Source organism: Triturus cristatus, chromosome 6, assembly GCF_964204655.1.
Source record: "Triturus cristatus chromosome 6, aTriCri1.1, whole genome shotgun sequence".
In the NCBI taxonomy this organism is placed as follows: Eukaryota; Metazoa; Chordata; class Amphibia; order Caudata; family Salamandridae; genus Triturus; species Triturus cristatus.
The window spans coordinates 723,996,321-724,022,364 of record NC_140589.1 but is presented as its reverse complement, the minus strand read 5'-3'; the positions used below and the strand labels follow the sequence as shown (position 1 = coordinate 724,022,364).

The following is a 26,044-nucleotide window of genomic DNA, read 5'->3' as shown; positions in this document are numbered from 1 at the left end:
TTGGGATTAAAGGCTTGATTTAGTAAAGTGAGGTTGCAAAGAACTCAAAGTTTTTTGTACACTGCCCCCCACCTCCATTTTGTGATGCAACTGATGTACTAAATAGTTGCATCGCAAAATGCATGCGCATGCACGGGGAGTCAAAAAAACTCCAACCTTATTAATATTTATGAGGCAGCAGTTCTGGCGGGATTCCCTGTGAATGTGAGGATGGAGGCCTGCAAGGGACAGCAGACCTCCGTCTCTGCATTCACATTCAATGAATGCAGTTATTTTTTAAACCTAACCTATTGCCATTAACGGGACCGACTGCTTTAAAAAATAAAAGCTGTCATTCAGTGAATAACATTGAAACAGCTGGACATCTGCCTGCTCCTCCAATGCCAAACACATACATTTTCAAGGTGGGAGCTGTCCCTTAGGAACAGCTTCCACTTTTCAAATGAAATATCATTCCCTTTAGGAAATTGGTCTCATATCACTGGCAACTCACCCGTAATGATCTTAAGGTGCTGAGGAGGGGGGGGGGGGGGGGCTGCTGGTCCGTCAAAAGCGCTGTGGTTCAGTCAAAGAGACGGGTCTTGATGTCCTTCCTGAATTGAGTGACGATGACTGCATGAGTTAGAGAGGCAGGGTGTTCTTGGTCTTTGCTGTGAGGTAGGAGAAGCCCAAGCTTCTTTTTTGTATCGCAAAGTTGTTTTTTTGTATTCTGACATCCTGTTTTGCTGTTGCAAAAACTGTGTTTTGAGACGTCAACAGTTTTGTTCATCGGGCCCAAAGAACTTTAGACAGTTCACTCATTTAAAGAACACACAGTAATCTTTCTTTTTGCATATCAGAATTTTATTAGCATCCCACAGGCCATGAGATTTCACAAACAACAAAATGCAGGTACTAAATACATAAAACTTGTTTGCTTAATTAAAATAAATGTATACTATACTAATCGATAAACTGGCAAAGTATTTTTTATAATGTGTCAGAAGTGTAAGGGAAAGACAAACATCAATGGATTTTTCTTAGGCCTCATGGTGCTTTTTAACATCTCTTCAGCACAAACTTAACATGTACTGCCAAAACATGCATAAAAAATCCCCTTCTTATATTTTTGTTTCCAGTGCCGAGACTGAAATCATTTCAGGCAACCAGGTGTGAATATTCAGTTACTTATTACATTTCCAAACTTGTAGCAAAATCATCTTCACTGCCAAAACAGCCTGCCACACAAATTTATTTTCTTCAAACAGCTCAACAGCATGTAAGAAAAATTTTAATAATCTAAAAGAACAACGTCCTCTTCAAATTATGTACAATTGATTGGTGGTGTCATGATGTATCACAAGCACACTTAATTGTGTAACCAAAATGCCGGCACATTCACTATTTTTGGTGACATTCCAAATGGCACAGGAAAGAACATTGATTTTGGAATGCAGAACTTGTGAATTGAGCACTTTGTTCTCATGTGTTGGCACCAATGTGACCCCATTACTGTTCTTCAGCTTTCCTTCACAATTCCCTAAATGTTTATTCCATAGTTTATGTTTACTGTTTCATTCACAGGGCCCATCAACAATTAACAATCAATTCATAACCAGCAACAACGGGATTCTAATCATAAAGTGGGCGAATGGGGGCCAGTTAGGACAATGAGTATGAAAACATAAATGTTGGGCTTTGGTTTGTGACACAGAGTGACAAAACATTCCTTCTTTTCTGTTCTTGCAGATCTTTTGAAATATCAGATGAAGACCACTCATTAAAGGACATGACTGTGTTCCCTGACCTGGAGGATGAATCTCAGATATTTCTTTTTAACTTGGAAGCTGACAGTATTTCAAGTAACTCGCAAGCACAGTTTGAAAAGGTAGAAGATGAAAATCGCTTTATTTTACATTGTCACTGCATATTTCATACAATGTTATTGTTAATATTTGAAGAAAAGTTTCTTTAAATATTATCTGACTCCAATACAATGGCAAGAAATGGAGACAGCAGAAGGCACTGTTTGTTCACATTGTGGGTTGCTACTTTAACTGCAGGATTTCTAGTCTTTTAAGGCTTGTGTTGAATACACTATCACTGCAATTAGACCAACAATTCCCAACATCTACTGTAGCTAAGTTTTTTTAATGATAAAACGATGTCACATATTTGTGTGTGTTTGTATGCAGCGCACAGTTGATGATACCAACTCTGCAAATATGGCTGAGTTGAGACTTCTATAGGAAATTAATTTGTTTATTTACAGATGCTTTCTGCCTTTAGCCCAAAATACTTTCAAACTTCTTTCAGACCATTCAATGGGAGACAACATTATTTAGGGTGATCTAAAGTAGAATTTGCTATTTCAAGAAAAATGCTCTCTAGCACACCCTTCCATGTATTTTATGAACTAAATTACCTTACTCTTAATTATTGATATATATATATTTTTTTCACTGAAAAAAAACAAAGGTTACAGGGATGTTCAAGTTAGGCTCAGATTTCACTAGTACAAACAGTGAAATTCAGCAGTTATGGTTACCTGAGCTTACCATAACTTACACCCCTACAATGCGCTGCTTATGACCTCACATATTAAATCACTCATGACATGGTCAGTGACATCACATATTACATCTCAAATGACATCACTGATGACACCATCTAGTGATTGTGAATGTTTTCTAAATGTTTATGAGTGGTAAACATATCTATTAAGGTACCCCAAACGTTAAATTAGTGTGCTTTCTGTACTACTAATGAGTAATTACATTTTTTAACATAGATTATGTGAGTGGCAGTGTGACTGTGTATCTGTGTGTATGTGTGTGTCTGAGTGTGTGAATGGGTGTGTGAGTTGCTGTGTGGGTGACTGAGTGTCTGTATTGGTGAATGACTGGGTGTATTAGTGGCTATATGGGTAAGTGGGTGACGGTTTGAGTGGCTGTATGACTGGGTGGGTGGGTGTGTGTGTGAGTGAGTGTATGGGTGAGTGAGTGGGTTTCTGAATGGCTGTATGAGTGAGTGGCCCACTGTGTAAGTGTATGTATGGGTGAGTGAGTGGCTGTGTGAGTTGGTGTATGGGTGAGTGAGGGGATATGTGAGTTGTTGTATCCATGTGTGAATGGGTATGTAAGTGGTTGTGTGAGTGGTTGTATGGGTGAGTGAGTGGGTGAGTGAGCGGGTGGGTGAGTGGCCGTATAGGTGAATAAGTGGGTGTGTGAGTAGCTGTATGGTTGAGTGTATGGCTCTGTGATTGGCTGTATGGGTGAGTGACTGTATGAGTAGCTGTATCAGTGAGTGAATGTTTGTGTAAGTGGCTGTATGAGTGAGTAGATGTGTGAGTGGCTTTATAGATGAGTGCATGGTTGTGTGAGTACTTGTATGGGTCTCTGAATGGGTGCATGAGTCTGGGTAGATCTGTGGGTGAGTGAGTTTGTGAGTGGATGTGTGACTGTCAGAGTGGGTCTGTAAGTGGGTCTCTGAGTCAGTGTGTCTGTGAGTGGGTGTCTATATGGCTGTGAGAGTGTCTGTCTGGGTGTCTGAGTTTTCCCCTTTTCCTTCTCCATGTGGGAAATATTTGTTATTGCATCTTATGAATTGCCTGCCTTGTTATGTATTTACACCTGCATTTTGTGTTATGTCTTACTTTTGTTACTCTGCCTATCCTATCCATAGGTTTTGTAGTGGATTAAACCAAAGGCAAGGGCTTGTGTGGGAAGCATAATGTACAGTGGTGAGAGCAGAAGATTTTGCACTGACAGGGAAAATCAGATGCTTGCAGATTACACCTGAAATGTTTTGGAAGCACCGGTGGTTCATTAATCTCACATACGAAAGTATTCACGTTCCCATGGTGTGTTAGGCGAGAAGCCACACTTCTGGCACAGTCGCCCACGTAGCAGCAGGTAAATGCATAGACCTGAGGTGTGCAAGACAGCTTTACACCATGTAACAAATCATGTGTGGTCAGTAGGTACAATGATACCCAGCCGGACAACTTGTTTTTTGCCATTGTCTGTGCGCATACTGCCTGCAGGCCATAGAGCAGATACCAATAAAACGTTCCACAATCTTCAGGGCAACCTGATGTATTCCTGAAGTGTTATTGGTCCAATACCTGTGGTTATGGTGCCGGTTTTCTCATGCTAACTGCTCTATGCCTTCTTCTGGATGGAATTTCATACTTTCACTTCACTTTCTACATTGTTGAGGTGCAGCCCTTTCATCAGGCGCTTAATTTCATTTGCGAGTGAAAATGCAATAATCCCATGTTTTACACCGAGCTTTGTTTTACCGTGTACATATCCCAAGTTACCTGGAAATGTAAACGTTATTATGAGCTCCTCTGTTACTTAATGATACTCATGAGGGCCAGATGGACACCCCTCGGTCCCCTCCGCTTTTGTGCTGCGAAAACCTCTTCAAAGGTGGAAAGGCACAGGGCGCATGTAACAGACACATCATTAACAGCGCACATCTAGGGTGCCCCACGGCTCCCATCATAGTAAGCGCACAACGTGACATTCCCTCTCCCCAAATTCCACCACCTTACCGCCTGCTACACCCAAGAACTCTCTGAATCAGGGTATGTTGTCTACAGCGTAGCCTTTTTATTCACATCAATCCAAGTAATTCACCACAGACCATTACCAGAGAAAAGTATCCTTCTTGGATATATACAATTATTCACAGCATCACTTTTATCTGCATCAACCGGCCAATGGCAGTAAGTAAATTAGGTACGACATTACACTTTCACTATTTAACTTGGCTGTACACTAGAAATTGGCCGTACATTTGAACAGGGCCGTGATGGCCCACCAATCTTCCACTCTGCTGCGCACATTGTGCCGGCAGGCCCCAACGCGCTACAGCAAACAGTAAGGAAATTAGGTACGACATTGCACCTCAACTTTTTAACTCGGCCATACATTTGAACTTGGCCATCTCGGCCCACCAATCACCCAATCTGCTGTGTTTGCTCTGCGCACATTGTGCCGGCAGGCCCCAACGCGCTACAGCCAACAGTTGCATTACTTGACATCCAGGGCACCGCATACCGTACCGGCCCACCGGGGTACCTAAACACAGGCAGCCTCCCCAAGATTCTACTCAGTCCCTACATTGTGGGTTAGGACAGTAGAGTCCAGGACTACCAGCAGGCCAGTCCCTCCTCCCCGCCTACCCAGTGCACACGAGGAATCAACCCCTTCCTGGGGTCCATCGAATGGCTGCACCTCCATTGTTGTGCATCCCCCTTTGTTATTAACAGTCTGCGCTCTGCCTCCGTAAAGCCTTGCTCTTCTGCCGGGTGGGTGGGCGGTCGACGACGCGCCTGTAGCTCTGCTGTGGTCTGAGGGGACAAAGCAAACAAAACACCCCGGTCACAGCCTTATATATCTGCTACATTTAGTTTATCTGCGCCGCCTCCCGATGACATCACTCAGCCAGCCCTTCCATGACCAGCCCCCCTTCTCAGGGCCCCGGAGAAGGCTCAGCCCCATGGTGCTACTAAGGGTGCCCCTCCCCTAGGCGTGGGGGGCGCCTGCTCATAGTAAGCGCACAACGTGACATTCCCTCCTCCCCAAATTCCATCACCTTACCGCCCCGCTACGCCCAAGAACTCTCTGAATCAGGGTATGTTGTCCATGGCATAGCCTTTTTATTCACATCAATCCAAGTAATTCACCACAGACCATTACCAGAGAAAAGTATCCTTCTTGGATTATACAATTATTCACAGCATCACTTTTATCTGCATCAACCTGCCAACGGCAGTAAGTAAATTAGGTATGACATTACACTTTAACTTTTTAACTCGGCCGTACACTAGAAATTGGCTGTACATATGAACAGGGCCGTAATGGCCCACCAATCTTCCATTCTGCTGCGCACATTGTGCCGTCAGGCCCCAACGTGCTACAGGCAACAGTAAGGAAATTAGGTACAACATTGCACCTTAACTTTTAACTCGATCGTACACTGGAACTTGCCCGTACATTTGAACTTGGCCATCTCGGCCCACCAATCACCCGCTCAGCTGTGTTTGCTCTGCGCACATTGTGCCGGCAGGCCCCAACTCACTACAGCCAACAGTTGCATTAATTGACATCCAGGGCTCCGCATACCGCACCGGCCCACCGGGGTACCTGAACACAGGCATCCTCCCCAAGATTCTACTCAGTCCATACATTGTGGGTTAGGGCAGTAGAGTCCAGGACAACCAGCAGGCCAGTCCCTCCTCCCCGCCTACCCAGTGCACACGAGGAATCTACCCCTTCCTGGGGTCCATCGAATGGCTGCACCTCCATTGTTGTGCATCCCACTTTGTTGTTAACTGTCAGCGCTCCGCCACAGGGTGAGAAGCTCCCCGGCGCACTCGCCCTCACCCCCCTCCAACCCCCCCGGCACTGACTTTGCTCCACAATATTCCCCTACATTACCCGTATGGAAACTCCTGCCCTTTGCCTACAGATGTATCTTATTCGTACAGAACAATGCATAATTCCTGGGTGGAGCGAATTATTGCAATTGTGCCCATTGAGTAACCTGTTAAATGTATTTGATTGAGTTGGAAGCCGAATACCCCAGTGAATTATCACTCTCCCCATTCTAAGAATATCCAGCCCCCATTAACGTGACCTTCGCCGAGCAGAGTGGGCCAGCCGCTGTGCAGAATGTGCCAACAGACCCTGCTTTGCAACAGCCGTTCCAAGGTGCCAATCAGGACAGTCCTGCCCGTTCCTAAATAAGCAGCACAACATCAACATATGTCCATTTCCTCCATCACAGGGGAGAACATATTTTTGCGACATTCACTGTGCGGAGTGTGCCAGCAGGCCCCACCTTGCAACAATAATTTCCCCTAGGTTTCACCTAAGGCATCCCTGCCCGTACCAAAAGGGGGGCTAGCCGAACAATGAATCTGATAACCTCACCTTCTGTACATCTCCTCCATCATCAGGAAGAGGGGCACTGCAAACCGCAGTGGCCCACTGGGCAGTGCCGGCCACTAAGTTATCTGTAGGGACCGGCCCCTATATTTTATAGTGGGCTTCTGATTAGACGAAATATATACATATACGCCTGTCCTCATTGTTTTACAAAGTAAGCACTGCCATCGGGATACCTGATCACAGGTAAAATCCCCAAGATTGCCAGCTTGTACTGTACGTGTGCAAGCTAATACCAACACTTTGGACTGAGTCTATGCGCGTTAGCAAACCCCAGCAAAGCTACACAGTTACCCAACCCCTGGTCACAGGCTTAAATACCTGCTACATTTAGTTTCTTTGCGCCGCCTCGATGACATCACTCAGCCAGCCCTTCCATGACCACCCCCCTTCTCAGGGCCCCGAGGGAGGCTCAGCCCTGTGGCGCTACTAAGGGCGCCCCTCCCCTAGGCGTGGGGGGCACCTGCTCATTCTGGCTAATAGGCAACATTCTCACTGCTGCAGTGACAATATCAATCGCTGCCGATGTTTGCTCTGCAAACATACACATAGACATGCCTATAGAATATTAACATCAGCTAAGGACATGTTTTTCAGATTGGTAGTGGAGGCGTTTACAGACATGTGAGCTGTATTTCCGTGGAAATATTTTGGCTATTTTTTTTAATCGTAAACCAGAACCATCTACTCATATTCAGTTCACCAAACTGGAAGAAGTAAGTATTGCTTTTCATTTGCATGTACCCTTCCCTGTTTCATTCATGACCTAAACGATGGACAATGGGCAGTCTATGCCACCAACCCCCTTTTATATGCTTCTCCTTCACCAACCGGACCCTGTCGAGGAGAGGCTGATGTAAATACAGCGAAGCGGATGTAGAGTCCCCTCGATTTCAGCCATGTGTGCCATTAAATGTTGTATCACACAAGAGGGTTCATGTGTAAGGAGTAAGCAGAACGCATAGACATCACTACTCCAAACTATGTATCTCACAAAGGTGATGGAATACTTGTGACCACAAAAGGTCACTACTGTGTCTATTAGCAGGAAGACAAGGAATAGAATCAGAAGTCTTAATTTATAAAGACGAGAACCCTCACTCACCCAAAGGTGACATGCTTCATCATTGGGTCCCCTCTTGCACACTGCCACCGCAAGGTAGACAGTGTGGGCAACAACTCTCCACAAAGAATGAGAGGAGCGTGAGGTGTTTTACAGAGTTACCAATTTAGGCAATGGGAGTAAGGGACAGAGTGCACACTACAAAACAAAAAGGTGCATTAAAATAGCTCCTGGGTGACAAAAAAAGTGTAATGGTAGTCCCCATGGGCTAAAGTAAAAACATGTGATAAAGGACTGAAAAAATATCCTATTTATCAATGGTCGACATGTCTCTGCCAATTGAACATAAATTTGCGGCATTCATCAGGACCTATGATGTTGTCACTCTGTGTGTAAACTCAATAAAATAGACATACAAAACCATACTTAATTGAATATGGTAGTTCTTGGACAATGGCACCAGCTTCAGTCAAGTCCAATGTCTACAAAAAACATATATACGTAACATAATTAATATTGAAACCATTACATGTTCCCTGCACCAAACACCACACACGTGAACATAACATTTCACACGTGGATTCAAAAATCAAAGGAATGTGCACATTGATACACATCACACTAAACAAAACACAACAGAACACTCACCTAAGGGGTAATGTTAGTTTACCTCCTCCTTAAGGGGAGTGTTACCTCAGATCACAGTTTTCTGAGGGTAAAATCAACAAAATAAACGTAAGAAGAGACAGGTCACATTCCTCGTCAGACCATCCTAACAGAATGCCAGCATGTCTAGATCATCCTATAGATGCTGTATATAGATAGAAAACATGGTGTCATTTCTGCCTGATAAGGGGCCAATATAACCACTCAGCCAGTCTACCTAATTAAGATGGATCTATCATACAAATGAAATCAGAGGACCGAAGGTGTAAGGCATCATCAAAATATATGGTTCCCAAACAACGAGTGTCCCACATATATAAAATTAAACTTTAACAAAGAGAGACAACGTAGAAATCACCAAAACAAGCTTGCACTGTAATAGTCATCGGCTGAACCTGAAGTACTGCGAAACGAAACATCGTAACCTGGATAGGGGTATAGCGAGCTTAGAGCACCCAGCCACCACCCCATTTACCTGTAGATAAACGGTGTCCTATCTTAACGTGGCAACACTCCAAAGGGACAGACCAAGTGTGTCGGAATCCTTATAACACGTAACTCAGGTCTCCGTGATGTCGAAACGAACCCGGAAGTGCATGCTGTCACTTCCGGGTCACGGGAAACATGGGAAATGTAGTGTGTTGAGTGCCGAGAGAGCACTCAATGTAAGTAAACAAAGATATCGTTCTTTTGGACGGACTCAGAATGAATGTTTAAATAGTGTAGACGGATTCTGTATAACATAAGTATATTCTCTATTAATGTAAATAGAGATCACGATCGCTTGTCAATTAATAAAGTGAAGGCGATCTATTGAATGTAAAAAGGTAACAGCGTGAACAATTGGGAATAGGACAGACTCATGTATACAAATAGCTAGAATCAACAATTATCAGTGCCAGGTCATCATATCGTCTCAATAACAATGTCAGAGACTGGTGGACCCAAGTATGATTACAAAGAACCCCATGGGATATCTTCGTTCAGGCCACTAATATGGCTTTTAGTACGGAACACCCATCGTTGTTCACGATGAAATAGTATGGTTTCCAAAGGGCCCATATTGACGTCATAGTTGGGTTTATCAATAACCACCCATTGTAGATCATTCTCAGTGTGACCCTGTTCCAAGTAATGTCTAGTAATGCGTGTATTGGCTTTTTTACATCGGAAGGTGCTACGATGTTCTATAATCCTCTGACGCACTTTCCTTGAGGTCATACCAATATAGATCAAAGAGCAGGGACATTTGATCATATAAATCACCCCACTTGAATTACAATTAGTGTGTTTATTTAGTCTCCATGGTCTTTCTGACTGGATATCAACCTCTGTCACATGTCTAGTGAAGGGACAAACTGAACAAGATCCACATGGGAAGTGTCCCGTCACTGGCTCCGCATTCCACAGAGTAGTTTGTCTATTTTGACAGCTATTATTCTTAGGTCTAGTATGGACCATCAAGTCTTGCAGGTTGCTACTGCGTTTTAATGCAAAAATGGGGCGATCCAATGTCAAATTACCAGTGTTAAGGATGTGCCAGTTAGAATTAATGGCTTTCTTGATGTTAGTTGTTAAGTTAGAGAATGTCGTGACACATACCATTCTCTCCATTCGTGATTTAGTATAGGTTTCCAGGAGTGCCCCCCTATCATTATTACGGGCTCTCTTGGAAGCTCTCTTAACCAGTGATACTGGGTAGTGTCGTACAGCCAATTCTTCGCTCAATTTGATGGCATGTTTTTTGTAGTTGGTTACATCCGTACAGTTTCTCCTCAATCTCAGAAACTGACCCCCAGGTAAATTGGTAAGGAGTGCCCGAGGGTGGAAACTATGATAGCTCAACAAGGAATTACGGGCCATGGGTTTCTGATACAGTTCAGTATATATCTTGCCCTCATGTGGGTATAGTCTAAGGTCTAGGAAGGCCAGGGAATAGTTATTAAATTCACCAGTAAACCTCAAGTTGGTATCACAAGTATTGAGCCATTCTGAGAAGATTCCAAGAGACTCCTGGTCACCTTCCCAGATGACCAGGATATCATCTATGTACCGTTTCCAAAGTTTAAGTTTATTGTGAAAGGGATTGTCTGATGTTTAAATGTACTTAGTCTCAAAACCATGCATATAGAGATTTGCCATACTGGGAGCAAAGGTACTCCCCATGGAAGTACCTGTTGTTTGCCAAAAGAGGTCCCCTTCAAAGCTAAAGAAGTTTTCATTGAGTGCTAGAGTGGCACAACGCAACACAAAGTCATTGGGGGTTTGACCATTACGTACAGTGTTGTTCAGCAATTCCCATATCGTGTCAAGGGTGTCATCTTGGGGTATGTTTGTATACAATGCTTCAACGTCATATGAGGCCATTAACTGGGACAGAGGATCAAAACTGATGGTTTCTAAACACGAAAGTACATGTTTAGTATCCTGAAGATAGGACGGCATCTGAGACACCATAGGACGGAGAAAATAATCCACAAATTGGGACAGAGGCTCTAAAACAGAGCCAATACCCGAAACAATGGGTCTACCTGGTGGGGGTCGTTGATGTTTGTGTATTTTTGGGAGGATATAAAAGGCCGGTATCTTCGGATGTTTCTGTACCAAGAACTCAGCCTCATTCTTGGTTATCCAGTCTGCCTCTTTACCCTCTTCCACCAGTGCTTTGATGCGTATTTGTAATCGTTTAGTCGGATCTTGTGAAATACGCGTATAAAAGGTTTCGTTGTTCAGTTGTCTTAAGCATTCTGCTCTATATACTTCCGTATCCAGAATTACAGTAGCTCCCCCTTTATCTGCTGGTTTGATAGTAATCAAGGGCTCATTGCCCAAAGTAGTGACACAGTGTCTCTCTGCATTAGACATATTGCAAAACACTTTCTTAGTATGGCTGAGGCTTGTCTCGTATTGTTTAAGGACAGCTTTCTCAAAAGTTAGTACCTCAGATGGAACCTGTTGTGAAGTAGGTATAAAGGTAGATTTGTTTCTGAGTCCTGTATTAACCCCTTGAGTGGGTGACTCCTTTTCATGATCACTAAAAAAGAAAACGAGGCGAACTTTGCGGACAAATTCAGCCAGCTCCTTATGTGTCATGAAATCATCCCCAATTTTAGTGGGTACAAAACCTAATCCTTTGAAAGTACACATTCTTCAAGTGGTGTAAGTATCTTACTACTCAAGTTAACGATTAAGTTGTCATCTCGCTCGTTGTTGCTGTCATGCTCCTCGTGACTCTCTGTTCCAATGTTGGATCCCAATTGACCCTTGGGTTCTCCACCGGCTTGCCTCTGTTGCCTCTCCGTCGTCCTCTTCGTCCTCTGTCCTGGCCCAAAAAAGGTTGATATGTGGGGCCCCCATAAGGTGGACGACGACGGAGAGGCAACAGAGGCAAGCCGGTGGAGAACCCAAGGGTCAATTGGGATCCAACATTGGACATCAATGAGTATCACTTGCTATTCTCCATAAACTTAGAATCATGTTTAGCCATAGCGCTTGAATACTTTCCAGTAGCTAAGTCTCTAGGGCATTAACCGCCCGTACATTCTAGCATCTCCAACCGGGCTCAGGGATGGAAGCTTTTAATGTACCCAATGCCAACTGTAGTTTAGGGTGCAACAGAGCTCAGGACATGCAGTCATTATACTAAACAGGAAATATTCCGCTCTTGCCTGAGAAGACCGTGCTTTGCAAAGCTCAGCCGTTAAGGTATATCTCGAAACAGCCCTACCACAGCTAGAGCTATATACGCCCTGAGATGTCCCCTCTGTTTGCTTATTATTTTCGTTTGTGTGTCTTATAATATTCAACACGTAAAAAGAAAAAGAAATATTTTCCAACATCTAACAATAAAACTCAACTAATAAATGATTTCAATGTGCTATAGTAATGTACGAAGCAAGTGGTGCGTCTACCATCTATAAATAGCCGTGTCTCTACTGATATGCTATTGGGGAGTGTGGGCTGTCCACCACTATTGTTCCAGGTGTATAGCTGTCAGGGCCATGTCCACTTACATTTAATATACTTAGGGAATGCAAGGTGTCGGTCTGTGTCAGTCAGTCTGGGTGAGGTAGCATATAGGTGCAGCGCCTCCTCTGCTATTTGATGGCGTATCAAGCGTTAGGCCCCCCCTGTTGTGCGGGCGTCGGCTGTTGCGGGATATCGGAGCACATTCGCTTTTTGAGCATGTCATCCCAAGCCTGTGCAATGGGGTGCTTTCTCAACCCAGCTGTCTCCTCTCTGTGTAGGGTGGTGCTCTCCGCCTGCGCCCACACCTCTAACGACTTCCTCCAGTGCGATATCTCTGGTGGTTCCTTATGTTTCCATCTTTTGGTTATGAATCTTTTCGCCGTTATGAGTCCCAGGTCCTGGAATTGGAAACTTGCTCTATGTGTTTTGATGTCTTCTAAAGAGCCCCAGAATACAAACTTCCCAGTTATCTTGCACTTCTGTGCTTGTGCATGTAGTGAGCGTTGCTAATATCGCACGCCAGTAGGTGTGGAGCCTGGGGCAAGACCACAGCATATGTAGCAGGTTGGCATCCTGGAGACGGCACCGTGGGCATTCGGAGGTATTAACGTTAAAATACCTATTAATTTTATCTGGGGATAGATATGCCCTATGTAGTATGTATGTCTGTATTAACTTGAATCTTGAGTTACGTGGGATATGGGTGGCGCTGGCCAGCACCCGCTCCCATTCCTTGTCCGCCCAGGGGCGGCCTCTATCTCCAGTCCAGCTAGCCCGAAGCCTGTGTAACGGCGTCCCTGCATGGCTTCGAAGGGCCTGCACCAACCAGTGAATTATATGCGACCCCTCTCCCATCACATGCAAATACTGCAGTAATAGATGCATTGGCGGCTCTTGTGTAATGTCACCCCACACTAGAGCAAGCGTCCGTTTGATGGCTGCATACGTGAGGAATTGGCCCCCCGGCAGTCCAGTATCTGTCGTTAATGCCTCAAACGTCATCAGTGTGCCTTCCATATACAAATCCCCAAGTGTTTCCACTCCCGCCTCCAGCCAAGGCATTAATGTCGCGTCAGCTATGTATTCTCTACCCCTAGGTGTCCCCAGTAGAGGTAATGTTGGTGCATATGGAAGTGTTGCTTTCGTTAAGTAAAGGCTCCTCTTGTAACATCTATGCACCAGTTCGATGTGCATTTGCGTTGGTCGGGGAATATTTGCCAACGGGTGAAACAGTCTGCAGATCTGATTCTGCGTCCAGGTTTCTGCGTCTGTCGCAGTGTCCATGAGATTTTTCCCACTTAGCCACTTCGTCACCCATTGCAATTGCACGGCCAAATAGTAAAGTTCCAGGTTGGGCACTGCCAACCCCCCACTTTCCGGGGGCGCATACAGTTTCTGTAGCGCAATGCGGGGGCGCCCTGCGTTCCAAATCAGGCCTCGGATTAACCCCTCCAGTTCTCTAAATAACCGAACCGGTACGTATACAGGGAGATTCGCAAAGTGGTACAGAAGCCTAGGCAGCACTATCATTTTCGTCAAGGTGACGCGGCTCATCACATTCAGCGGCAGCGTCCTCCAGAATTGCATCTGCGTTTTGATAGAGGAAATGGCTCTAACTAGATTACCTTCCAGCAAATCTCTTGGGGATCGATATATATATACACCTAGGTACCGGAACGTGGTAGGATACCAATTTAGTGCAGTTCCATTAATTACTATATCTACCTCTGCCACATCTGCGCGGAAAGAATAGGCGCCCGACTTGGCCCAGTTTACCCTAAGACCTGATATTGCCTCAAAGCTACTAAATAGTGCTGAGATCCCCGGCGGTACAGCGTGTAAGTCTCCGTTTACTCCGTCATTTAAAGGGATGCCCCAATCCTCGCCATCCCCACGAAGGAGAGCGGCCAATGGTTCCATAGCTAGGGAAAAGAGAAGTGGCGACAGGGGGCATCCCTGCCTAGTGCCTCGTCTCACCCAAATCTCCTCCGACAGCAGCTTGCCCATACGAACTCTCACTGTTGGGCGTTGGTACAACAATTGCACCAACTGTAGATATTCATCACCTAGATCGAATTTGCGCAGGACCGCTGCTAGATAAGGCCATTCCAACGAGTCAAATGCCTTTTCCAGATCTAATATCAGGCATCCGGATCGAGGCCAGGTCCCCGTTGCATACCTCTGAACTCTAAACAGCCTGTGGATATTATATGAAGTGCTTCTATTAGGAACAAACCCGTTCTGATCCTCATGTACCAGAGACGGCACAAACGGGGCTATACGTCTAGCAAGAGTGGAGGCCAAGATCTTGTAGTCTGTGTTTAACAGAGCTAACGGGCGATATGAGCCTAATGCTACCGGGTTTCTGCCAGGTTTCAGTAATGAGACCAGCGTGGCCTCATTTTGTGTGGGTGGGAGAGTCGCACAGTCTAGCGCCACCCCATACACACGCAGCAGTTCTGGTATTAGCACGTCCGAGTATGCCTTGTAGAACTCGGCCGGTAGTCCGTCTGGGCCTGGTGTTTTGCCATTGGATAGTGCATAAATGCTAGCTCTTATTTCATCCGATTGTAGAGGGGCGCTCAAGTCCTCTCTCTGCTGACCTGTTAGCAGCGGCAGGGTTGCAGTTGCTAGGATGTCCTGTATTTCGGCAGCCGTGGCTACCGAGTAGGACCTATACACTGCAGCGTAGTGTTCCACAAAGGCGCTATGTATGTCGTTCTGGGCATACACTTCCACCCCTTGTATTGTTTGTAGTGCCGTCACAGGTGTCGTCTTATCATCCTGGCGTATCAGCCACATCAGCAATCTACCCGGCTTATCACCCATATGGTGTGTGCGCGCAGAGTGTGCCGCGTAGTTTAAGTTACGAAGCCGATCCAGCAATCCCGAGTGTTCTACCCTGAGGTCTTCTAGTGGCACCGCGTTACCTGCCAGCGCTGTATCCTCCTCTCGGAGCAATACATTTTCCAGTCGTGTCAGATCTGCCTCCAGTTGCCTCCGCATGCCCGCCTGTGCTCCCAGGCAACTCCCCCTGACACAACTTTGAATGCATCCCACTCTATCTGAGGGGTCGTGGCCGTGCCGGTATTATCCTCGAAGTATTGCGCAACCGTAGCTGCTAACAGATTACGGAAAGGTGCATCTAATAACAGGTCCGGCTGTAATCGCCAGGTCGGAACTGGTGGGCGTGTTTGTTCCCAGAGTAGCTGTATTATATGTGGATTGTGGTCGGAGTGTGTCCTGCCCATGTAGTAAGTCGCCGATATGTGAGGGAGTAATGTAGCTGTGAGCATGTATCTATCGAGGCGTACATGTAAGTCATGAGCCCCAGAATAATAGGAGTATATCCTGTCCTGGGGGTGCTGGTGCCTCTAAGCATCTGTCAGACGCCACTGCGTTGCCCAATTGGTCAGTGCCTTCATGGCCAGATGTGTGCTGGTGCCTGGGAGGGGCGGGAATGAGCGATCAAGTGAGATGTCAAGCACACTGTTGTAATCGCCCCCTAATAACATTGGGATGTCATGCCATTGTGCCAGGAGATGGGATATCTTATCAAAAAATACAGCCTGCTCTGTGTTTGGGGCATATAGCGATGCAATCGCTATATCTCGGCCATCCAGTGTACCCTTAAGTATCACATATCGACTGTGCAACTTGAAGAGGAACCCCCGATCTCACCCATATTAACGCACCTCGCGCATAAGCTGAATACCCCGTAGCAAATAACTGCCCTCGCCATTGGCAACGCAATCGTTGTGTCTCCGCTGTAGTCATGTGCGTTTCCTGCAATAAAGCTATTTGCACGCGATCTCTGGTGAGGTATGAATAAATCTGATATCTACGTGATGGTGTGTGCAGCCCCCTCACATTCCACGTACCTATCTTAACTGTAGACATAACCCCTATGACATGTCCAGCCAGCATGCTCTAGTAGCAGCCCCACCAACTCCCACAAGAAGCACAACAGTATTCGGCGCTCCCCAGCCTGCACACTAAATGTTCTCGCCCGATGGAGACATTGCGCAGTTCCACACAGAACCTGCGACATCATATAAAGAACACAATTACATAAAAATGCAAACATTACTAATACCAAAAGGGCAAAAATGCAAACGGCAATCGCCCAAACGTCCGATTGGAAATAACAGTCAAATCAATCCAGGGGGGTGCACGTCGTGGTACTCTACTGGAGTGTCCACAGTATTTACTTCTGTTCCCCCAGAGGCTCCCCGGCAGCTGGCAAATTAGCCACGGGAGCAAAGCAGGCCACCTACTATCTCACAGAGGCACTCCTCCAGTGGGGGCGTCCGTGCATTTGCCCTCCACCGCTGTTGTGTATGTTCGAAACCCAGTGGAGCCCCATTCACCTCCGCACTAACAATCCCTGCAAACAGACCCACCCAGGCCCCCGCACCTCCCCTTACAATGACTTACATTCCATTTCCTGGCGTACCCCCATCAAGTCCCCCAGATACCTCAACGCACTTATCAGCTGCGGGCTGAGTTCTGTAATGTTCAGATAAGGAGATCCGCTGTCTGTGGGGTGACATCCGGTTGTTCAACTGAGTCCTGTGATTCCGGTATTCCATATATCTGCTCATCATCGCTGGATAAATCCCTCTGACTGGAGCCAGATACACTACCCACTGTCATCGAGCCGCCAATCTCCACCGCCGCCTGCAGGGCGTCTCTCTGTCCACTCAGAATCAACTCTGGGAGAGGCCCCATTGGCGGTGGCGTTGGCCCCCTTCTTCCCTTGGGCCTGCGGTCACCTCTGCGGCGACGAAGCGGATCCCTCCGTTTTGGCTGCTGCGCCGCTGTATCGCCATCTCGAGACCCCCCTCCCGCAAATGCGTCCAACCTGTCCCCCGCCTCCTCGGGTGTATCAAAAAAGTGTGTTTTGTCGTTGGCGACCACTCGCAGGTGGGCCGGGAATAACAGGGAGTACTTCAAGTCCTTTTGCCGGAGACGTCGTTTCACTGCCAGAAATGAAAGTCGCTGCCGCTGCACACGTATGATATAATCCGGAAAGAACATTATTTTATGATTGTCAATTTGGATCGCCTGTAGCTTCGGGGCCTCCTGCAATATGGAGTCTCGATCTCGATAATTTAGCACTCGAAGAAGCAGGGGCCGCGGACCCGATCCCGCAGGGGGGGGCCTCGCCGGAAGCCTATGAGCGCGTTCTATGACGAAGTGCGGCGAAAGAGATCCCTCAGGCAACAGCTCCCTGAGCCAAGCCTCCACACGCAGCGCCGGCTCTCTCCCTTCCCAGCGTTCCGGAACCCCCACCACTCGTACATTGTTGCATCGCGCTCGACCTTCGGAGTCTTCGGCTCTGCTCTCCAGGAATTCCACCCGGAGCAGCAAGTCCTGTATGTGCTTATCGGACTGCATCACCTGTGGTTTGACTTCAGTGAGCATGGATTCCACGGCTGTGGTGCGATCCGTCAACTTCCGGTGATCCGCATGTAAGTGGGTGAGGTCTATGGCCACCTTGTCTATTTTAGATTCCAAGGAAGTTCGGGTCTGAGCCATAGTTTCTTCCAACCGCTCCACAGCAGCGAGTACCGCATCCAGTTTGGTCACCGTCTGATCCGGGTTTCCCTGCTTCGCCATTTTGGACTTAGTTGACGGCGGCAGAGTCTGCGCGCCCCCCGCTCCGGTCCGCGCCCGGGTGCCTCCCGACATCAGTCGCAGCGGTAGCGCACCCCGGTAATCCTACACCTGATGTGGTCTCACCGCACTGTCCCTCCAACTCGGCTGGGATTACAGTCCACAGTATATGTGTAGCGAATTATGCTGCTCCGCTGGCCAAGTGATCCTACCGATCTTTCACCAGGGGCCACTCAGCCGATCAAGTCAATGACTCTCAGACGGCCATCCACAATCCCCAGATCTCAGACAGGACACATCCTGTTGGTGGGCCATATATGTTGTAGGTCACCTCATTCCAGCGCCATCGCCACCCACGCAGATCGTCTCACAGCCCCCCGGCGTTGTGGGTATCTCCAACAGCGCACAGATGGCAGCTCCAGAAAATCAGGGGAATTGCCAAAGGTCAGTCCGGGCAACACGTCTCCAGTTCTGCCGCCTCAAAGGTCGGGGGGTCACGGATTCCAGCGGTAGCCTCACGAATATCCCGGTCTCACTTCTGCCGAGATCACTGCAACTCGGGGACTCCCCCCCAATATATTCGCCACACTCAGTTCCCCGCCTTCAGTGCGCCCAGCAGTAGACAGGCTCGGATCTCAGCAGCGGCGGCAGGCAGGGCATCCAACCAGGATCGCCGATAGGGCACCAGACGACCAGCCGCCGGACAGCAGCCACCCCCCGCGTCAACCGCTGCTCCTCCTTCGCGGCTGTGCCGCCTTCAATAGCCTCAAGGAAGGCACGCCACCATGCCGTCCCCCGCTGAGCGCGAGGCCTCTCCAATCCCAATGTGTGCAGCAGGCCACAGGCCAGCCAGTTTTCACCACTTCGCCTCTGGCCAATTCGTCGAGATCATACCCCCCCCCCCCCGATGGCAGCGGGGGGGGGCTCCTCATGGATGACAACAAGGGTCCCTGTCCCTCAGCCTTCTGTGGCCGGCCCGACAATTCTAGCGCCTCGCACTAGGAAGGGCGCTGCGAGTGGTGTAGGAGAGGCAGCCCCCAGCGCCGCATCCAGCAAAAGCCTGCTCCCGCCGGAGGCACCCAGCAACCCCAGTCGGGCTCCCGGGCATGCAGAAGCAGCTGCGACTTAAATGGGCAACAGCGCCTCAGCGTTTCCAGCGAGGCGAAGGCGGCACCAGTCGGGCGGTCCCCACTTAATATCACCTGTCCACTCCGGGCCTGCCGCTCGTAGGAAGAGCTACGGCGCGGGACAGCCAGGGGTCCAGGGCCTGTTTCTCAATTGCTGTGTTGGCTCCCTAATTCCGCCATTAGAGCCCTCGCCGATGAAGGGGGGGGGGGCGTAGCAGATGTCCCCAATCCCAGTCTTCCCCGAGCTGCCCACGAGTCGCGGCCCTGTGGGCGGGGACCAGCCGCGGGCTCCCGTACTCTGCCTCGCCTGTTCTGTATCCCCCAGCCAGGCAGGTCACTCACAGGGCAGCCTCGGTGCGGCGGTCCGGGCGGGGCAGGGACTGCAGCGGAGGTGCAGGATGTTCCCGCACAGGTGCCAGTTCGTTCTGGGGTCCACCGGAGCGTTGTAGACGGAGCTTTGTGCCTGGCAAGGGGAGCCTTACACCAACACGTCCGCAGCCATTGCCGCCGTAGCCACGCCCCCCTGATCTACGTGTGGCTTTTATGTGGTTTGGCTACGTTGCATATCCATGTCTTTGCGTAGTGATATTTCTATGTTTCTGTGGTTGCACACTATCTTTCATGTTACTATGTATATGATGAGTGTTATTGGGGCTGATTCATGAAAGAATTTATGAGTGTGCGAAGAAGGACTGTGGGAGTCTTTTTTTGAGGTACTCTGATTGCCTCCGCAAGTTGGCCCTAAAATGCCCAAGTTCCCACTAGAAAAAGTGCAAAGAGGGCACAATCCTTTCTACACATACTAATTGTATATGTGAATTTCCTGAATATTGCCCGTTTTGATATTTTGTGGCCAATTCACAAAGGCATGTAAGAGTGTGCAAAAGAGTGCTACAGAATTACTGCTTGCTGTACTCATAAATGTTTTTGTTAATTGCCCATAGTGTTTAGGTGTGTGTTGGGACAAATGTTCTCTGCATGGCTTGGAGAACCTAAAATGTTCTGGTTTCGCTCTCTTTTTCCTACGGTGAGCTTGATAATCATGAGAGCCAAATCGAGGTTCTCCACGTCATCTTTTCTTTTTGTTCAACATCACATGTCTGACAGAGGGACACGCAAAGGGGTGAGCTACCCAGCTCATTCCCTTTGTCCAGTATAAGTCTTTCTGACTTTGGATAAAACTCTTAAAACCCCACATGTCCTGTGTTGTGGCCTTCTACCTTGGCGTATGAAACAGATGCAGGCTCCAGCCTCTGATCAACATACATAACACCATAACAATCAGAAATCGTCTTACTGCAGACAATGGATTTAGAAGGCAACAACATCTAGTTATCAAAAAGCAAATCATTCTGGTACAGAGTTGGAGACTGTGGTAGATTGCAAACCTTGGTTCTGGCATCCTGTCTTAGCAACCGGTGAGGAATGCCTTCAATTCCCCACAGATGGTGTTTGTTTCAATTTTGGTCATATGAATACTTAATAAGCATGCACACCAGTGTAGGGAATAAGACCAGGGGTGGAATCTGTGCCGAACTGTAACCTTTCCTTCAAACTGGTTGTAAGTCTGGGAAGCATATGGAGTCACTTTAGGCCTGTGACCTAGGGAGAGAAGTAGTACATAACTTCCTGTCAAGGAGATGGACAGGCACATTCCAGAAGGAATGACCTGATTCTCATGAAGATCTGCCCAAGGCTAAGCTGACCACAACAAATAGATAAACGCAGATCCATGAACTGAGCCTTCCCAGGAGTTAGGAGTTTACCATAGCTCAGCAGTCCAGGAAGAAGCAAAAAGCCCCAGTTGGGTCAAGGAGCTATCTCATCAACTCCAGGTACTGAAATGTTTTAGACAACATCATCCGTGACCCATCACTTGCTGTGAAAGGGTTTGTATTCCCCATTCTTCAGCCCTAGAAAGACCCAGAGGGTCCCAGCCTTCAGACCACTTGGCGTGCAATCCAATCCTGTTAGCTAGAATAGGTTGCTATGATTGCAGAACCGTCCTTGTTGTGGGTTATAGACCACTAGTGGTGACACTTATTATTCTGACCTTCACTTATTTTTATGGGTAGCTACTTTCAATCCAGCCTTCTTGTCAATGTGGTACCCAACGTTCATCCAGGAGCAGGGTTGGATCCAGAGATTGCACATCTGTATCCCTTTGTCTGCCTTTAGAAGCATTGTGCACACATTTAGTTTCTGATAAAAACCTCAAAAACCATGCACTTCAAAATACCCCAAAGCGGACCTGAATGAAGCCCCTTTGTTATCAGTAATTTAGTGCTAAAATGCAATAACAACATTTGGGGCCTGTTATGACCTTCTGAAATTTAACAAAGGTTCATGTATTTAAGGCATCAGATAATTATCACATGTGTTAAATAACACACAACTTGCAATTCCGACCCGTTGTATCATAATCAGGTCCTTGGGTTCATATTATGGACCCAGAAATTGTTATCCCTTCTGTTTTATTATTAACTAATCTAAACTAATTATTTACATATTACATGAAGTCCTTTACTTTTTCTGGAATAGAGCACTGACTGGGTTCCAATTCACGGTTTGATGTTGAATCAGAGTTCCTAACATCCTATTTGAGCATCAATGTCGTGCTGTATTCCCTCAGGCTTTTAAACAGGCCAAGTTTTTTTCAATTTAATATTACGAGTTCCTGGGTGGGTCAAATGGATGATATACTGCACACAGGAAGACATATGCGGCAATAAGGGTGATTCATGTGTCAATCATTTCCTCAAAGCACAATCACAATTATGTAACTTCGGAGACCATGATTCACATCAGAGTCATTAAATGTTTTGAATTCAATTCAATGTCATCGTGCACGTTTGAAATGAAATTCTGATTTCTGCCATAAGTAACGTTCTCATATTTTACACCTGATGACAAGCACCATGGAGCAAAGAACTGGCTTAAAGAAGAGATAAAATAAAAGAATGAATAAAAACGACCACAAAAGAAAGTTGGAGATGTGAAAGAACGGATCCCATTAAATTGTTCTTCATGGTCCAAAGCTTTCCTGTGGAATTGTCTCCACTCAACATTTTCCCTAGGGACCCTCCCTCCCAGACCAGATGTTTAGTTTGCCGCCACCCTCAGTGTTAGTCATCTCATAGTCTGACTGTCATGAATGTGTGGTATCATGCTCGGGGGAGCAACACTGTGACTGCTCATGTGTTAACTGTTTCTCGATTTTTAGGGATTATGTGCTAACTCTGTTTTATTTTCTGTGTTGGATTTCAGTGCTAAATCTCTTTTGTGGTTGGCTTGCGGATGGGTAAAAGATGTGGTGTTAGCAATTCAGCTCCATATATTTCTCTCTCACCTCATACTATTGGCTGTTTGGTGTATTATTCCACCTTCTGAAATCTGAAAAGTTCAAGCATTCATCACGATGTTTGTGACATTCAAATCTTTGTCATCCATATGCTTTCTATACAGAAAGCAATCCTCTCTTGCTATTTTCCCCAGCTTTGGGAAGACTAATAGGGCAGGATTGAAAGAGATAAACACCATAGGTGCAGGCAACATATCTGAACTGCATTTATGAGTGCCTTTGTTTAAATGTGTTTGCACATTAAAGCCAGACCAATTGTTTTTTGCCAGTGCTTGTTCTTCAGGCTTCTCCGAGGAATATTATTATTTCTGCTGTTACTACCTCATCCTATTCACTCAGTAGATTGATCTCTCTGTTACCGGTCATAGAGCTGACTGATGCATTGCATCGTTTGCTTTATCCTGAGGGCATCTCGCTTTGAGCATGATGTTTTACTTTGGGACTGATGGTATGGCATCGGGTCAACTTTCCTTTCTTGTACCTACCACATTTTAAGATTATTTGTTGTTTTTTTTTAGGTTTAATTCTGACGATGAACATGGCTCCTGGCTGCAGATACCACCCTATCTGACCTGATAGTAATATAGGCTACAAAAGGTTGGATCCTAGAAAGTAGTACCAAATAGCAGTATAAGTTAAATGCCTAAAAGGCATTAAACACCTTCTGGGTTTTAGCCTTTTGACAGAACTAATTCCTTTAGTGTAATCATCAGGTTTAAAGTTCCAAGGTCTGAAGCAAGATCCTGATGCGAATCACTCAGACGAGGACACCAGAAGAAATAATTACACAGACAGAATCTAAGGACTTCTCGTACCCAGTTGATCATCTTGAAAGTGATAGTCCCTCTAGTCAAGTGTGCTACAAAACCTGTCACATCAATGCCTGAATTCTACTTAATTTATTTAATCCTTCTGGCTAAGGCAGGAGAAAGTACTGGCTCATGGGCTGTCTCAATCGAGGTGAATAGCTGTGTTGTCTTTTATGACCTCAGTCCAAGTCACATTATTGAAGGACAAGCCTGCATTTTCAGACCAGGATGAAACATTCAGAAGACCTTATTAGCATCCTACTGATCAAAATACCAAGCAAACTCCACCAAGGAAACTGCAGGTGGCTTGTTGACTCCCTCTTAAAATACAAAACACCTGGGGATGTTCTCCATCAGCTGTTCCCTACATAGTCCTTGCCCATCTACATCATTGTATTTTTACAAAAAATAATGGGGTGACCCGGTGTCCCTCAGAACCTGGGTATACGTATTATATAAATACAATGGTTCTGTCGGGGAAGTTTCAATTGCTTTAGGGTGTTCACAGTATAAATACATTACATGGAACACATATCCATAAGTAAATGCAGTACAGCATCGGACTGAGAACTGGAGAGACGTGCATCCACCAGATCGTGTAAACCACCCGACTGGCCCTTAACCCGTGGAAATTATTCCCAAACCTCCAAGATTCTTATCTTTTTGAGGTCTAAATCATATCGTTATTGCTGGACTAAGAAACCCAATGCACGCGCAGTGATTCTTGACCCTCTGCGCAGGGCTACATACCTACTCCCCTGTCCCGAGGAAGAACCGCCGTGACGCTTATTAAATATTGCGCTTTACATAGGGTCGAAACGTCGATGCATACTATGAGTCTACACAGTAAATATAATGTTGATTACATGTATATAATTGCATTTCTGTGATGGATAAGGGTGGTGTAGGACCCGGGGGTCACCAGGCCCTATGGGGGTAGCGTGGCGCGTGCAGGTAGGCACCCAAAGGCTTACGTGTAAAGTGACCATACAGCACACACATCCACTGAGACAGGGAACGCACGCAATAATTGACACCACACCAGTAGGTTGAATAAAACCAATCAGCTTTATCTAGATCAACATTAGGATCAAAGCATTTCATTAGAAATAGATTTGGCAGTTCATTAAAACATCAGAACCTGGCATTGAATCACAGCGCAGCACCTGGCGATCCTTGAGAGCGTCAGACACAGAATTTATGCAGAGCGCTGCACAGGGCAATTCATTAGCGCTTCAAACATGGCATCCAAGACTAGCGCTGCACATAGCAACTCATTAGCATTAAACATTGCAGGTCATTGAAGCGCTGAACTGGGTAATTCCTTAGAGCGTTAAACATTGCGGGTCATGGAAGCGCGAAACACTGCCTATCACGGAAGCGCTAAACACTGCATATCGCTGAAGCACTAAACATGGCCTTACATTGAAGCATGAAACATGGCATCACCTTGAAGCATGAAACATGGCATTACATTGAAGCATGAAACATGGCATTACATTGAAGTATGGAACATGGCATTACATTGAAGCCTGAAACATGGCATTACATTGAAGCATGAAACATGGCATTACCTTGAAGCATGAAACATGGCATTACATTGAAGTATGGAACATGGCATTACATTGAAGCGCTACTCAGTCAAGCAGGAGTACAACCTCCTAACAGGGAGGGTTAACCAGTGTCTCCAAGATATCCTGCTTCTCAGGCAACCGCTTAGCCCTTCACCGGGCGCGTGTCAAAGGGGCCATGGGCCGGCCTATCCCCACTTCTGGGTAGTTGGGGGGCCAAGCGGTCCCAACGATCGAATTCCCCGGGGGAGGGGTGTGCTCTGGGCCTCTCTCGGGCATCCCGCCCTCCTCCCCGGGGTTTACCTGAAGCTTCGGCCTTGCAGGCCCTTGCGGCGGATTCCGGCGGCTGAAGCGGGACTTAGTAGCAGGCCCCGAGGTAGGCAGAGCTTCGTGGAGCCTCCGGCGGCCTCAGGCGGCCGGGGGGGCTCCGCACTGAAGTGGGGTCGATCTCGGGCCTTTCGATAGCTCCTGAGGCCCGGGGACCGGTCGTAGTGGCTGTCGGGAGGCGCGCCCGCAGCCGCCAGTAGCAGCGCGGCCTGCTGGGGCGCGGCCTCCCCAACCAATCGGGCAGCGGCGGGGGCGGCGTTCCGCAGTCCGCCCCCGGCACGTGATGCAGGTGATGGCTTTGGCCGAGCGCGGCCTATCTCCAGCGCCGGCGGCCCTCTCCTCACCGAAGGCCGCGAGGGTCACTCAGCGACGGCAGTGGCGGGGCCCCGGTCTTCCCCGCGGGCCCCGAGGGTGGCAGGGGACAATCTACTCGGCCCAGGGCCGCAGCGGTGAGCTATTCCTTTTTGGTGTCCCCGACGGGGGTGGAAGAAATAAAGGGCTGGCCTGCAGCTTGGGGGGCAGCGGGTTGTTCAGCGCCTAGCGCCCCCTTACTCACAGTGACGCCCCAGCTCGGGGCTGGTAGGCTGGGAG

The 26,044-nt window shown here is 47.2% G+C and overlaps 1 protein-coding gene across 3 annotated transcripts in view; it reads left to right on the top strand.

Moving 5' to 3' along the window:
• Positions 1-26,044, top strand: part of CRYBG1 (crystallin beta-gamma domain containing 1) — a 901,344-nt gene that overhangs the window by 364,757 nt on the left and 510,543 nt on the right. For all 3 annotated transcript variants that reach the window (XM_085611232.1, XM_085611231.1, XM_085611233.1), the window contains one exon: positions 1,729-1,867. In XM_085611232.1, the coding sequence (XP_085467358.1) occupies positions 1,729-1,867 (139 nt within the window). The remainder of the gene's footprint in view (positions 1-1,728; positions 1,868-26,044) is intronic.